This window comes from Puma concolor, chromosome A2, assembly GCF_028749965.1.
Source record: "Puma concolor isolate L17-30 chromosome A2, mPumCon1.1.hap2, whole genome shotgun sequence".
In the NCBI taxonomy this organism is placed as follows: Eukaryota; Metazoa; Chordata; class Mammalia; order Carnivora; family Felidae; genus Puma; species Puma concolor.
The window spans coordinates 110489987-110505751 of NC_141668.1; the positions used below are offsets into that span (position 1 = coordinate 110489987).

At 53.5% G+C, this 15765-nt stretch overlaps 1 protein-coding gene and 1 long non-coding RNA gene across 2 annotated transcripts in view; both read right to left on the reverse strand.

Annotated features, from left to right (window-relative positions):
• The window catches only part of LOC147583412 (uncharacterized), a 380385-nt gene that overhangs the window by 51449 nt on the left and 313171 nt on the right, over positions 1-15765 (reverse strand). The window lies entirely within an intron of this gene.
• The window catches only part of LOC147583413 (uncharacterized), a 37067-nt gene that overhangs the window by 16278 nt on the left and 5024 nt on the right, over positions 1-15765 (reverse strand). The window contains exons 3-9 of the mRNA XM_086680384.1: positions 15233-15334; positions 12299-12423; positions 9968-10120; positions 7416-7525; positions 6115-6146; positions 3054-3141; positions 822-856 (exon numbers count right to left, since the gene is read on the reverse strand). Coding sequence (XP_086536510.1) covers positions 822-856; positions 3054-3141; positions 6115-6146; positions 7416-7525; positions 9968-10120; positions 12299-12423; positions 15233-15334 — 645 coding nt within the window. The remainder of the gene's footprint in view (positions 1-821; positions 857-3053; positions 3142-6114; positions 6147-7415; positions 7526-9967; positions 10121-12298; positions 12424-15232; positions 15335-15765) is intronic.

Below are 15765 nucleotides of genomic sequence, written 5' to 3' on the forward strand. Positions count from 1 at the left end.
TCATTCTTGCCAGAATGGGGCAAAACGGGAAAACTGAAGAGACAAAGGGAAAACAGCGTCAGGTACGAGCCAAGGAGAGAAGCCAAGTGCAGGTCCTATGACTGGGGACATGTCGAGGTGAGTCCGGCTCCAGCCTCCACAGCAGTGAGATGGTACATTTCTATTTTTTAAGCCACCTGTTTTGTGGTCCTTTGTCAGGGCAGCCCTGGCAGACCGAGACCCTCACCCCAATGTGAGCATATTTCTCATTTCTCCATGTTCTGAGGTGACTTTCCACACTGGTACAGTTTCAAAGTGGAGACCAAGTGCACGTTTTAAAATGTGTGCTTACCCTGGGTCGTGACCTTCATAATGGGCCACTTTCTGCTTCTGTGACTTTGCAGGGGTGCACTTTGGGTGCGTGTGTGCCTGCAGGGCTGTCCTCTGTGTGACTCCTCGCAGGCTCAGAATGAGCAGGCATGCATGGCTCAGGAGCGACGGGAAACTAGGTATTATCGGAGGTCATAAAAAGGAGGCTGGGACCCGCTCCCCACACGTTCTCCGACTGACAGAAGAAATGAGCGCTGACGCTGGCGTGCTAGTTCAGATGCGAGTTGTCCACAGGGAGAGAATTACTACATTTCCCCAAGCACGTGGAGCGCAAAAGGTCCCTGCGTAGCTGTACGTGGTACTGTTACGTTAAACAGAGTTATTTCCTACTGTGTTGTCACATCATTTAAAAATATCCCATCAGAGATGAGTCACTTTCCAAAGCAATTTGACTTAAGATGGCGTAGCCATTTTCATTCAGAGAGAACAAGTCCAACAAGCTTACAACCTACCTGTGTGAGGGTGATTTCAGGTCACCTGTGGCTGCCTGTGGGGGTAAAGGAAAAAGAAGAAGAAATTGTTGGTACTGAGGCTATTCGTAGGAAATCAAGTCCGTCATTAGTTTCAGGTGCGTCTGGCTCAGAGACTTCCTAGGAAGGGGTCTCTGTGTGGGGGTCGCTGTGTCAGAGGTTAAGAATACATTGAAGATTTTAAGAAACTGTCAAACTACTTTCCACAGTGGTATCACTGTAAACCCCCGACGACTTTGCACACCTAGCTACGGGCCTCCGGTTCCTCTGTGTCTCCCGCTCCTGGTGCCGGTAGCCTTTCCCAGGGAGCCGTTCCAACTGTCTTACCGTGGCTTTAGTTGCACTTTCCTAGTGGTGAATGATGTTGAACATCTTGTCAGGTGATTATCTGCCACCCATATGTCCTATTTGGTAAAGTTTATTAGAATCTTTCCCCCATTTTAAAAATGGGGCCGTTTTCCCCTATTAAGTGTTGAGAGTTGTTTATTTATTCTGGATTTAAGTACAGGGTTTGCAAATATTTATTCCAACCTGTGACTTACATTTTTATTTTTGCAGTGGTGAATTCTGAACAGGAAATGCTTTCTTTTATAAAAAAGTCAAATTTTCCATTTTCTTCATAGTGGTTTTGGTGCCCATATTAAAGAAAACTTTGTCTACCTCAAGATCACAAAGGTTTTATTCTGTTTTCTTCCTAAAGTGTTATAGGTTAGCCCCTAAATTCAGAACTGTGGTTGATTTTGAGTTATTTTTGTGTGTATGCTGAGAAGCAGCTATTAAGCTCTTCCCCGCCCTCTTTTTTTGCATATGGTCATCCAATTGTTCTGGCACAGCTTATTAAATATACTCTCATCTCTCCCTGTTTAATTATCCTGGCACCTCGGTTTAACACCCACTGATCGGGTTTTATTTCTGGACTTTCTATTCTGTTCCCTTGACCTGCATGTCTACCCTCACTGGGCACACCACCCTCACGGCTCACACTGTCCTGACTACTGTAGCTTGATAGTTCATTTTTAAGTCAGATTGAGTAAGTCCTCCAATTTGCTGCTCCTTTTTCTAAATTCTTTTGGTCACTCTACGTCCTTTGGATTTCTGTATCTATTTTAGGGTTGGCTTGCTATTTCCTTAAAGAAAAAAGCTTGCTGGAAACTCAATAGGGCTCATGGTAATTATGTAGACCAATTTTGGGGGGAGTTTTCTATCATGACAATATTTTGCGTTCCAGTCCACGAATATTCTAAATCTTTCCGTTTATTTGGATTGTGTTCAGTTTCTCTCATCAATAGTTTGTAGCGTTAAGTATACACATTTGGTGCTTGTTTTATTTTATTTTATTGTTTTTAATGCTATTACAGATGGAATGGTTTTCTTAATATCATTTTGAGATTTTTCATTGTTAGTATACAGAAATATAATGGGGGTTATTATATTCATTTTGTATTCTACCACCTTGCTGAGCTATCTTATTTCTACTATATCTTTTGCAGATTTGTTAGAAGCATGTTTCCTGCAAATAAAATCAGGTTCATTTTCAAATCTATATGTCTTTGTATTTCTTGCTGTATTACACTGGCTGGAACTTTAGTAAAATGTCAAATAGAAGTTTGAGGTGGACATTCTTGCTTCAGTCTCAATCTATGAAGAGCAGACATAAACAGACACACACACACACACCCCTTACTCCACGTCTGTGTCCTATAGTTATTCCCTAACACTTTTTTAAGAATGGACAATTTCAAACACCCAGAAAAGTGGAAAGGATTGTACAAGAATGCCCAAACACTCAACTTCTAGGTTCTATCATCATTAAAATTTTGCTGTGAATATTTCTTTTTAACCATGTGACTATCCATCCATCATTTTATTTTCTGGTGCTTTTCAAAGCCAGCAGGACACAGACATCAATACCCTTCGTTAAAGCACACGGATGCCACTTCAGTCTTCGCACACCCAGATTGCATTGCATTTATCTCTTTCTCCCCCCTTACACACACACACACACACACACACACACACACACACTATAAGCCCTACAGTTAAGGATATTTTCTGTCAGTTTTTCTTCTCTTCTCCCTCCACCTTTGTTCCCATATGAGTAGCATGCCTGGGTACTGAGTAAATGCTTCAAATCGTCAAACAAGCAATCCCAAGCGTTTTCTGTCCTCATTCCGGGGGCAGCCTGAGACCTTTCACGTGCCCAGCGGCTCTCACCTGCAGCGGGGAGCTCTCCTGGCACGTGGTGATGGTGGATCGCAGACCCGGGCACCTCGGCTGCGGCGGGGCCTCCTTGCACTGCTCTCTACAGGGATGGGGCAAAAGGGAGGACAGACTTCCATGAGCAAAGAAGGGCCTTGCTTTGTGTAGTGAGCTCAGAGAGCACCACTGACAGCTGCAAAGCTCCATGCACTGGCCGCCATCGTGACATGCTCATCTGCAGAGCCTCAGAGCCAGCAGCTCCTGGGAGGCCGTCCGTGTGCCCTCGGGTTGGCTGCACAACGGAGGACACGGCGCAGGAGCACCATCCATAATGGTCTATGACTGCTTGCCGGTGGGAGGCCATAGGGGCGTTTCTTCCTGCTGTGGCACCCCCACGCTGGGCCACTGCGTTCTTGAGTCTGTGGGTGCAGCAGGGCTCAGTTACAAATGGACAAAGTGACCTGCCTTGGAGACCATGGCATTGTCACTTTGTGCTCATTCCTTGCGGCAACTGTAGGAAACTGAGGACTGTCCTTGATTACCCAAGTAGGTCCAATGCAATCACACGAATCCTTAAAAACTGAGAAATGAGGAAAAGGAGGAAGTCCGAGAGATCTAAAATATGAAGAGACTAGACCCACCATTACCAACTTAGAGATGGAAGGGCCACGTAGCAAGAGTGGGAAAGCAACAGCTGCACTGGCATTCTCTATCTGCCCGGAAGCAGACTCTTCCCCATAACCTCCAGAAAGGAGGGCTGACCTGGTGAGCCGTGACTGTTGCCTTGGGAGGCACCAGTCAGGGACCCAGCTGAGCTTGCCAGGCACATGACCCACAAGCACTTTCAGACGAGTCTTAGTTCAAGCCACTACATTTGTGGGAATTTGCCAGATAGCAATAAAAAATTAATACAAGCCACTTGATGGACATTAGCTGAGCAGAACACCTGTAGAATTAGGCAAGAAGTATCTTCACACGTGTGATCCTACTTTTGCAGCAGATTAATGGTCCAGAGGAAATACTCCCAATAAATTGGTCTGATACCTACTAATAGAGAGAAGCACCTTAGAGAGTGCTACACTAAGTTCTCCCCTAAAATATACCAGTGACTTACATCATGGAACTCCACAGGCACTTACTGAGTGGATTTTTCTTTTGGGGGGATTGACAGAGTGCCACGTGATTTAAAGATACTCTTTGATCTCTTGGAGCTGACATTCTGACAGTGGGCTTTGCCTAACATGTAAGGCTGTGAGTGTCCAGGTCAAACTAGGGACACTTCTGCAGGAAAGAGAGGCCGCTGGGACAGATGGCCCAGCGCATTGAGAGGGCTTGTCTCTCAACACAATCGACCTTTCAATACAAAGGTTAGCAGCTCACTTTCCAGTTGGAGAAGGGAACACTATAGTGATTGAAAATAAGGAATAACATTCCAGAAATGAGGAATATGGTCCCTCCCAAAGATGAAGTCACTCATACTCATAAAAATTATGTTTCTTTTTCTTTTAACTATGTCCACAATGTATGGAATTTTTTTTTAAGTTTATGTATTTATTTTGACAGAGAGAGGCCTTGGGGAGAAGGGGCAGAGAGAGAGGCAGAGAGAATCCCAAGCAGGCTCACTGCTGCCAGCACAGAGCCCAATGTGGGGCTCAACCCCACAAACCGTGAGATCATGACCTCAGTAGAAACCAAGTGTCCCATGCTTAACCGCCTGAGCCACCCAGTGGCACCACAATATATGGAATTTTTATTTTTTTTTTTTTTTTTTTTTTTTTTTTTTTTTTTTTTTTTTTTTTTTAAATTTTTTTTTTTCAACGTTTATTTATTTTTGGGACAGAGAGAGACAGAGCATGAACGGGGGAGGGGCAGAGAGAGAGGGAGACACAGAATTGGAAACAGGCTCCAGGCTCTGAGCCATCAGCCCAGAGCCCGACGCGGGGCTCGAACTCACAGACTGCGAGATCGTGACCTGGCTGAAGTCGGACGCTTAACCGACTGCGCCACCCAGGCGCCCCTATATGGAATTTTTAAAAGGGGCTCTAAAGAGTTGAACAATGTGATTACAATTTTATAAAAACAAAGCACTGTGAGTATAACTCACAAAATAATACTAAAACAGAACTTGGAAGACAGTCCTCGGAGCACCAGCAGTGACTGCAGTGCGTGGGGCGGCCAGAGACTTGAGGTCCCCAGTTCCTGCGCAGTGTCCACACCGACTGCCCGAAAACGGGGTTAGTCTCAGTTGCTTCTAGAGGCGGCTGGCCCCCAGGCTGGACAGGGCGAGGGGAACGTGCTCAGATTGTACCTAAAGGACCGCAGTGTGGCAATGCTTCAAGTGAAACTCCAAACGACCCAGGTTTTCCCAGAAGCATGGCTACCGGGTGTCTAAGGACACAAATGCAAAAGGAATGAGCGGATTCTTTGGAGGGATTCCCGATCCTCGGTCAAGAACCAGCACCAGCCCTGCGACCTGCCCAGCTCCGCCAGAACATGGGAGTCGCCCCCCACCCGTTTCTGCGAGGGCCGAACTTCCGACAGCACCACAGAACTGGGGCACTTCCGGCCCGCTCCCCCAGGGGAGACCGACTTCTGGGGCAGTTTCAGGGCTTGGAGCTGAGGCCATGCGGCTCCGCTCGCTCCCGCCTCTAAGGAATGTTTCCTGTAACTCCACTTCGAACTCTGCCTTTCTCAGAACTGCATGAAAACTATTTTAAAAATTATACGGAAACTAAAAACGTGGAGGAATTGTCAACAACTATGAAAACTAAAGAATGCCGAGGGCGTTCCCCTGCTGGACGTTCAGGGTGAGGCACAGCCGGAAGAGGGTCTCCTGGGGGAGCCGGGGGCACTAGGTCCTGGGCAAACCCACCTTAGCCCCTGTCTCCGTGAACACACAAATTCAGGACGGCTTGGAAATCAAAATGCAAAGCGAATAAAGCTGGTGAAAACACTAGCACAGAATGTGGAGATTTGTATAACCTTGGAGTAACGAAGACTTGTTCAAGCAAGACAATTGAGAGCATATAGTATTTGTCAGACAGATAAAACAACTCTAGTAAGCTTACACACTTACCTACGTGCAGACAGACTCAGGTCATCTTCTTGCTGTGAGCAATAAAAATTCATAACGTGAAAAAGTTGTTGACACTGGGCTTAGTCTTATACACGATTCAAGTCAGTTATTAGTTAATTTTGAGTAATGGTGCTTCAGCGTCCCTGGGTCCTAGGAAAGGATCTCACTGGGGGATAGCACCCCTGTCACATGAATACCTGTGTCTTCACTTCTAATAGTTAAGAAACTGGAAGTGGGATTGCTGACTTCAACGGTGACTATACATTTCACTTTTTAAGAAAACACCAAACTGCTGATCAGAGTGATATAATTCGGTATCTGCACTAGTAACGTAGGAGCCTTTCGATCTACAGCTTCACCAACGCTTTTTATTATTGGTTCTTTTGATTATAGCCATTCTACTGGATGTGTAATGGTATCTTACTGTGGTTTTGTGTTTTCTTAATGGTAACTGATGTCGATGTGCTTATCTGCTACCGTGGATCCTCCTTGGTGAACAGGTGGTTCAAATCTTTTGCGCATTTAAAAAGTTAAAACACTGGGTCATTTTTCTTATAATTAAATTTTGAATTCTTTATATATTCTGGGCACAAGTATATGATTTGCAAATATTTCTGCCTTTGGCTTATGTTTTCATTTTCTTAATGGTGCTCGTTTGAAAAGCAAATGCTTTTAATTTTGATGAGAAACAGCTGCATTAATATATGGGCCTAAAAGGAGTCAACCCTGCTGGCTTGATTCTGTGGACAGTGAACGTACAAATGATATAACACACATGCACACCACACACCAAACACACATGTACTGCGCTGCACACACACACACACATACACTGCATCACACACACCATGTACACATGCACACATACACATGCACTGCATCACACACATGTACTCAGTCACACACGCACCGTATCTCACACTAAACACACACACACGCACAAAACCACACACACATGCACTGCATCACATACTATGCACACACAACCACACACATGTGCATCACATTATACACATCACGCACTCACACGTGCAAACATGCAGTGCATCTCACACCAAACACACGCACACACACACACTGCATCACACACACCACATACACATACACACATACACCTGCACTGCATCACACAACGTGCGCGCGCGCACACACACACACACACACACACACACACACACGGAATCAGAGAATTGTGCCAACACAGAAGCAAAGGACTGTGAGAAGTTCCAGCTGCAAGGTGACACTGGGCGCTGCCCCAGGCCTGGATAGCGCAGATGGTGAAGCAGAGGGGCACCCGCTACCTGTGGCATGCTTATTTTGAAGGACAGCTCTTTCCTCCCCGCTGGAACTTTTGGAATCTTTTGACAGCGTTTCTGTATCACATACTCATATGTGCTCAACTTCTTGAACACTAGAGAGGAGAAAGGCGGAAACAGGCAGTTACAATTACGCAGGCGGGCAGAGTGGCCCACAGGCCACAACCCGGTCTTCCAGGGCTTCCCCCCAGGGTGCCGGGAGCTGCCTCCTAACCTGGGGCGCTGGGGGGCTGCTGCATGGCCACCCCGGGGCCCACCTGGCCTGTGGGAGGCAAGCAGTAGCTCGTCACAGCCCCAAGGCTGCTGGCGCCCCGTCCCAGGAACAGCTACCCTGCGGCCTTCCAGGCCCACAAAGCCAGTGTGGACCCGGACGCTGGCTCCGGCACTGTGGCAGAAGCACCCCAGGTCACTGAAAGGACATCTGAGACCCGGGTCTGTCAACAGACAGCACCGTCCACGAAACGGGTTCTGTGCCTGCTTCAGCAGAGGCACCAATCCTCCCACTTCTCTCCCTAAAACCAACAAACACGAGGACAGATGGCTTCTAGTTATTTCTGGAAAGGGATAAGGGCCACCCACAGAAGCCTAATTGCAGCTGGAGGGGCAGGCGGAAGGTGGGCTGCCCCCCACACCCGCGTGGAGCCCGTTCCCTTCCCTGGGTGGTTTGTACAAGGGCATCTGTCTGTGTTTGCTTTGGCTACCTGATGAACTACACCTGGCTCTTACTGGTTCTCCCACCTCCCCCAGAACCTGTGTGAGGGCGTAATTTGCATCTGGCCACATGCTCGCGAAAACACTAGTTCTCTGGCAGGGATTGCAGGGATGGCTGCCATCACCATCAGGTGGCAAGTACACACTGTGTGTTCCCCAGAGCTCACACTCGTCCTGAGTCTTGAGCAAACACCTTCATCTGACAGTAACGAGAGGAGATGTGGCTGGGGAGGGAGGCCAGAGTGCAGTGTGCGCTGAATGAGTGTCTGCCGTGTCCCCTCCAGCGACACTAGGCGTCAACACAGCAGCCCGGGGCCGCTGGTCTTTGGGATGCTCTGCCCCCCGCTTGTGTGGAGGCGGCTTTCCCCACACCCCTGCTGCTGGTACCAGACATCTGTGCATCTTCCTGGGAGGGCTTGCCCTCACCAATGCTGCACTCCACTCGTGCTGCAGTGTCAGGATGTCCTTCCCCCAAACTTCAAAGAGGCATCCAGCTGCCCACAGCTTCTGACAGGCCCCCCAGCAGCCCCTACCCCCCACCTCAGGGTATTTGTGTCACGCCATCCCTTGGAGAGTGGGTGGCCCCAGCGCCTTGCACAAGAGGTGAAGGGCGTCACTTCCATGACTGGGCTACAAAAGGCCGGCTGCCCCCTCGTGCTGGAGTGTCCTGGTGGGAGGAGGCACCGGCCAACAACTCACGGGGAACGGAGGCCAGGAGCTGGCCTGCCAACACCCTGGCGTTGAACCTAAACGCGGGTCCCAGTCGGATGAGACCACAGACCTTCCTCACACCTGGAGGAAGCCTTGTGGCCGAGCAGGGCCAGTGGACCCAGCTAAGCTATGCTGAACCCATGACCCACAGAGACTGCAAGGTGATAACTCTGTTACTTCAAGCAGGGTAAGTTTATTATAACAATAGCTAATATCCCAACTTTTTCTGGAAGTCTGTGCTTTGCTGTCCAAATACCCTGTAAACAGCACCTTGAGCCATAAGCTCCGTGTGCATCTCCCTCCCCTACCCCCACAGTGAGTGTGGCACCACCACCCTCCCTGTTGCCTGGGTTGGGGCCCTCTGGTCCCTGTGCCTGGATCTCCCATTGGCCATCTGTCCCGTGGACCTGTTCTCCAGTCTCACGTCCGTCTGTCCTGAGTGGCCGCAGTGGACTTCTGGACCTGCCCAGCTTGCCACCTGCTGGCTGTACTGTATGCTGCAGCTGGGGCACTGTCCCCAAATTCACCCTTGTCCCCATTGGCCGGTGCGTGGAAGCTTTTAGGATAAGGGCCTGGGCTGACCCACCTCTGGCTCCGGGTGCTGATTCCGGCCCTGGCTCTGCTGAGGACACTCCCTGTGCCAGACCCGCTCTGGCAGCCACATAGGGCCCCCGCTGCCACCTTCTCCCTTGCAGAAGCCACAGAGAGAATTCATGCCCTCCCCTGGGCCACGGCGTGGTGGGGCCTGCTGCACGCAGTGCCGCGTGGACTCCAGGAAACGGCCAGTGTCCCTGCAGCAAGCTGGGTCAGCAGATACCCTGTCGCTGGCTCACTATTTTTCATTGTTAGGACTTGGTGCTTCTCTAAATCCCCCGTTCTTTTTTTAATGGTGCCTGTTCCTGCCTCACACGTTCTGCTCCCTTATCTAACTTACTCCTAGTCCCTCTCGTGTCCTCTGCAGGCCTCAGAGCAGAATGAGCCCTGCTGTCCCTCTAGGGGTGTCTCTTCCTGTCATTTGTCTGATGTGCTCGTTTCTAGCAGGGGCCGGCAGACCTTGTCTTGGGCCACGTGGGAACGCAAGGGACAAAGACTGGAGTGGGGGTCAGGACACATACTTAAGAAGAGGTGGAAGATGAACAGGTATCCAGGCAGCAGGAGGCTGAGAGTAGACAGCAGCAGGACGGACACCCCAATGCCCAGGACCACCAGGGCCTTCGTCTTTACAGGGAAAAACGGAAGGAACAGCAGCCAAGTGTCCTTGGGCACGTCTGCGGAGGCAAGGGAGACATGCATGCATCCAGCACCTGGGGCATGGCCAGCCCCTTCTTGGGAGGTGGGGGAGGGTGAGCAGCCCAAGGAAGCCCCTCCCCCACCCCAGTGTGTGGCCTACCTCACCCAGGTGCCCTTGCAGCCCCCTGACTGAGGTGGGTGTCACAGCCCCACTTTACGGGTCTGGAAGGTGAGGCTGGGAGAGGATAACTAAGGGTCCGGGTTGCAGAGCCTGACCCCCTGCCTGGCTGAACCCCCACCCTGTCCCAAGGGCCATGCCACTGTGCCAGGCCCTCCCTGTTCTCAGTCAGCCACCCTCACAGGGAACTGCAAGGCAGTAGCCAGCGCCTTGGGACATTTCCAGGACTTGGTCATCCGGGCCCCAAGGGCTGTTGACACTTCTGAACTTCGGTGTGAGGAAAGCACTGAGGAATCTGCAGGCAGGCCCATGGAGATGGAATCCAGCTGAAATGCTCTCATCCCACCACAGAGTCTGGGAGGTACTGATTCCAGTCCTTTACGTGGCATGGAAAGTGGCTGCCAGGCCCGCTGTGTGCCTCGGGGGCTGCAGCGCAGTGTGCATGAGGCTGGATGTACCATGGGGTGGCCGGCCACATGCTTGTCCCCTTAGCCGGTGATGTGTTGATGAATTCCCACCAATGACACCAAAGTGCCCCAGGGAACTGGCGGGTAAGAAGCCCCATGGAATCTTCTGGAACAGCAAACCCAGGAGATTGCCTCAGTCATCAGGCATTCATGTGCAGCACATCCACGATGGTTCTGGAGCGAGCAAGTTCCCAGAGAGAAGCACCTTCGGAGACCAGGCTGCCCTCTGTTCTGCCAGCGCGTGGCAGCGAGGGCCCAGCCGACGCCCACATTGGGAGGAAGTAAGGACATGTGCTATGGAACTCGGGTGCGCTGAGGCTGCTGCTTACCATGTGCGAGCCGCATTTCAGAGTGTGTTGGGGCAATGAGAGGCTCCGTGGCCGGGAGGACCTTCGCAGGGAATCCCCAGTGCCCACCGGTGACTGTCCTGAGGCAGCGGTCACCGGCCAGCCCCTCTGCTCAGGCCATGTGTGGAGAATGTCAGGAAGGATGGCAGGCGGAGGCCTCCAGCTGGCTGTGTGCAGAGCGCAGCCGGCTCTTCCCGCTGAGCAGGGCCGGGTCTCGCTGAGACTCCCACTGTTCCCTTTTACCATGGAAATAGCCAGGATGCACTCTGGAGCAGGTGCAGGTCAGATGGCCCATCCCACCAGGGCTCATCCAGCCCAGGTGCACTGAAGGCCTTGGGATGAAGGTGCACAGGGCATGGTGCCCTTCCAGGAAGAGGGCATGGCCGTGACGTGCTCTGGAGAGAGGCCTGGACCGGGAAAGGAAGCTTTGCTCTGAACCCTGAGGGCTGAGGTCCCCAAACACTCAGGACAGACACATGAGGTGCTCCGCTTGGGGTTCTCCCTGTGTCAGTGTCCAGGGCTGCTGTGACTGATGGCCATAGACCAGGCAGTTTCAACAGCAGAGATGAAGCCCCGAAGTCAGGGTGTTGCAGGGCCCGTCTCCCTCCGAGGCCATGGGGGAGGATCTGTCCTTGGATCTTCCAGCTTCTGGGGCTCCAGGCACCCCTTGGCTTGTGGCCATGTCCCTCCAGTCTCTTACAAGGATGTTTTCACTGGATCCAGGATCCCACACATTGCCAGGTAACCCATGATCATCTCAGGATCCTTAATCGCATCTGGGAGGACCCTCTCTCCAAATAAGGTCACGGTCACAGGCCCGGGGTTGCGCAGTGATGGACAGACCTTTGAGGAACATGTGTTCCCAAGGCCAGGTTCCTGGAGCCGCTCAGCAGACACCTGCAGCCACACACCACCCAGCACCTTCCCCAGGCAGCCCTGCCCTCCTGCCCCACCCTGCTCCCTGCCAAGAACAACTACTGGGTGATGGGCACGGGGCCCCAAACCTGCCTTCTGGTCCCTGGGGGACTGCTGCCCTCCTGCTCGGCCCCACAGCTCACCCAGCTAGGGGCGGGCCAGACTGACATCCCCCAGAAGGAGAGCTTTCCCTGAAAGACAGCTGGAGGGAGAGGCTACCACCACGAGTGACCCAAGAGAAAGCAATGCCAGAGAGGAACCCCCCCACCCCCCCACCCCCACCCCCACCCCCACCCCCCCCCGCCGTACCTTCATAGAGGGGATGAGTGCGCAGCACCTCCGGGTTGACTGAGTACTGGATGAAGACGTAGAGCAGGATGGTGATCAGGCAGAGCAGGCTGGCCAAGGCGGAAACCAAGGAGCTAAAGAAATATCTGCAGGGGGGCAGAGCAAGACTCAGGGCTGGGCAAGGTGCCCCTGACCCCGAACCCAAGGCCCAGCCTTCTTCCTGTCGCCTGGCACCCCAGATCCCCAGAGGATGCCCTGAGGGCACCACCAGTTTCTGTGCCCCCTTCCCACCCCCACGCGGCAGTGAGAAGGGCCTGGCCTGGCTCCCAGCTGGGTACACAGAGGCTCCAGGCGGGTCGGGCTGCCTGCAGCTTCCTCCACACGCCGCCACTGCTCACCAGGGCTCCACCGGGTCAGGATCGGGACCACCACCCCTGCCCCCCATGTTGCACGGGATCCTGGGTGCTGTGCTTCCATCCAGAAGCATGGAAGCCCAGCAGGTCGGGGAAGCAGGGGTGCTGGGACAGGCGCCTGGCCGGCCAGCGGCCCACAGTGCATCATCTCCACACACCCTCCCGGGGCCTGTGCACACTTGTGTGCACAAGTGACATCTTGTGCTTTGGCATTAGGCCAGAATCACTCCTGTCCTCTTGCCTGTGCTCAGGACACAGAGAACAATCTAACCATGAAAAAATTAAATTCTGGTCAGCAGTTCTTGGAATAATCTCCTGCTGCAAGGTCTTCCTTTGGGCTTTCTACCGTGGTGATATTTAAGGAAACTGTTTCTTTAGCATTTTCAATCTTCAGCAGTGTCTTTTATCCAGCTGAAATTTATCTGACTCCATTATTCTTTTCCAGAACATCTTGAGGTTTGTTTTTGTTTTTTTAACACATCTTTAGGCAGAGAGCTAAAACGAGAATGTCCTCAAAGGGTCATGTGGATGTGGAGGGCAGCCTGCATTGTGGCCCCTTGTCAAAGGCCCTGGAGGGCACGTGTCCTGTGTGTCCCCGAGGTGCAGGGGGCACACACCTGGCCCCACACCTGGCTCTGGTTCCCAGGGAGCCTGTGGTGTGCGGTGCAGCTGTTCCAGCCGACGGGCCCACCCCGCAGCAGAAGGCCCTCGGCCATCCGGTGCTGCTGGCACCAGGCCAGAGGCAGCCCTCCCGGCAGGGTGAGGGCCAAAGCCTGTCCAGCTGCATGTTCGGGGCCAGAAACGTCGCTGTCGTCTCTGACTCCTGTGTCTATGGTGCCTCAGCACCCAGTCCGGGCACTTCCCCTGTGAAGGCACGTCGTCTCAGGAGCTTATCACACTTTGCCAACTGTTTTGGCCAACTCGTCTTGTAAATGTAGTCATTTCCTCTTGCTTTCTCTGCCTGATGGTGGAAGGGACAGGAGGGAGTCCTGGACTCCACGTGGACAGGGGTGGCCATGCCCTCACCAAGACCCCCGCGCACATGGTGCCCTCCCTCACTTCTGCACACACTCCTTGCTGCTGCCACTGCCCAGTGGATAGGAGGGCTCCTGGGGCCCAGCCGTCCCCACCAGGAACTTCTGCAGCCTTTTGTGCCCGGAGGCCACTGTCAGGACCTCGGAACTCCACCCTGTGTGCCCTGTGGGGCCCGGTCAGCTTGGTCCTCCTCAGTGGCAGGGCCACACACCCTCGCCCATCCCAGACAGCCGACCAGACCTCAAGGCGACCAGCCTGTGGCACCAAGACCTTAAGAGGAGCATCTGGGGGAGAGAAGAGAGCCCTGCTACCGTGAGGAGGCAGCCCCCCCCCCCCACTCCAGCTGGCCTGGGGCTCCTCCTCTGTAGTGGAGAGGGCGACATGAGGGCTCCCAGGCCCCCAATTCTCATTTGACTTTTCTAATGATGACAGCTTTGCATTTCCTTCTGCTCAAAGCAGCAACGCTTTTGAAGCCTGAACAAGTGGAGCATTTCTTGACTGGGCTGCACGGAGCATGGCCCTCCTGAACCAGGCTGCCTGGAGCACAGACCACGACGCTCCTGGACCGGGCTGCCCAGAGCACAGACCACGACGCTCCTGGACCGGTGGCTGCCTGGAGCATAACCCTCCTGGACTAGGCTGCATGGAGCACAACCCTCCTGGACCGGGCTGCCCGGAGCACAACCCTCCTGGACCGGGCTGCCCGGAGCACAGACCACAACACTCCTGGACTGGGCTGCACAGAGCACAGACCATGACGCTCCATGACCAGGCTGCACGGAGCACACCTGCTATGAGTGGTGGGTGAGCAGTGGAACCCCTTGCAGCGCCATGAGCCGGCAAAGGCCACTCTGAACTAGCTGGGGGAGCCCCTGCGACTTTCTTGGCCACTCACAGCCTGGGCCCTAGCACATGGGGTCCTGGCAAAGCCCGTGCAGGACTGAACACCTGCTCCCAGTGCAGCCTCGGCCCACATCCTCTGTGCTCTGACGGCCTCCCAGGAGAAAGCGCCTGGGTCCAGGCCAGCGGGTCAAGGACAAGTCAGCTCAGCCTCAGCCCCTCTGGATGGGGCTGGGCCTCCACATTCGGAAGGGGCTCCAGGCCAACACATTTTAGAGCCAGACAAGGAGAACAGAAAGACGTTAAGGACCGCTGTGCTGGGGACAGCATGTGACTCCTCCCACTGCCTGTGGCCCCCACCCTCTTACCCATGAGGCCCCCAGCCTGCAGGACCCCTCTCTCCGGGCCCCCTCACCCCTCCCCCTGACCAATCCCCCTCCCTCCCCCAGTCCTTTCACTTTCTCCTTCCCTAGCACCCCACCCCTCCCCCCTGCCAAGGACCTCCTCTCTCTCCACCAGGACCTCACCCCTCCCCACTTCGAGGTCCCTCCTCCCTTCCCCACCCCCGGCCCCTGCAATGCCCTTTTCCCTCTTCCCTGCTTGGTCTCCCTCTCCCTCCCCCAGGACTCTGCCCCTCCCTCCCGGACCTCCCCCTCCAGCCCCTCACCTGTAATTCCTGCCCCCTACACAGTTGTTAAGCCATTTGCAATGGTGGTCAAAGTCAAAGACACACTTGTTGCAGGCCCTACAGTGTTTAGCCTTCTGGCTCCTAGAAGGAAGAATTCACATGAGCAGCCCGTTAGCAGCATGTGTGGGAGGAAGACAGGGTCAGAAAGGAGAGACAGGTGGCAGGGAAGACCAGGCCCCAGGGGGGTTATCTTCCCTCAGACACGCCTGCCACACTGTGCCACCAGCTCCCATCCTGAGCCACAGGCCTCCCTCCCAGGCTGCCTGCTGAGCCCTCAGGGCTCCGACTAGCCCAGGTGGGGTTCCGGTGGGGGCGCTGGGACTCATCTGAGCCCTTAGATGGGTGAGGGGTCCTGCGTGTCTCAGGGCCACTGCTGGTCATTCAAGGAAAGCAGCACCGGTCAGCTGCGTGAAAACAGAAAGGCCGGGGCAGGACCTGCCTGTGCACAGCACGGAGAGGGGACGGGTCCACATGGCAGGGGCCGTGCCCTCGGGGCTGCCTGCTCCCACACC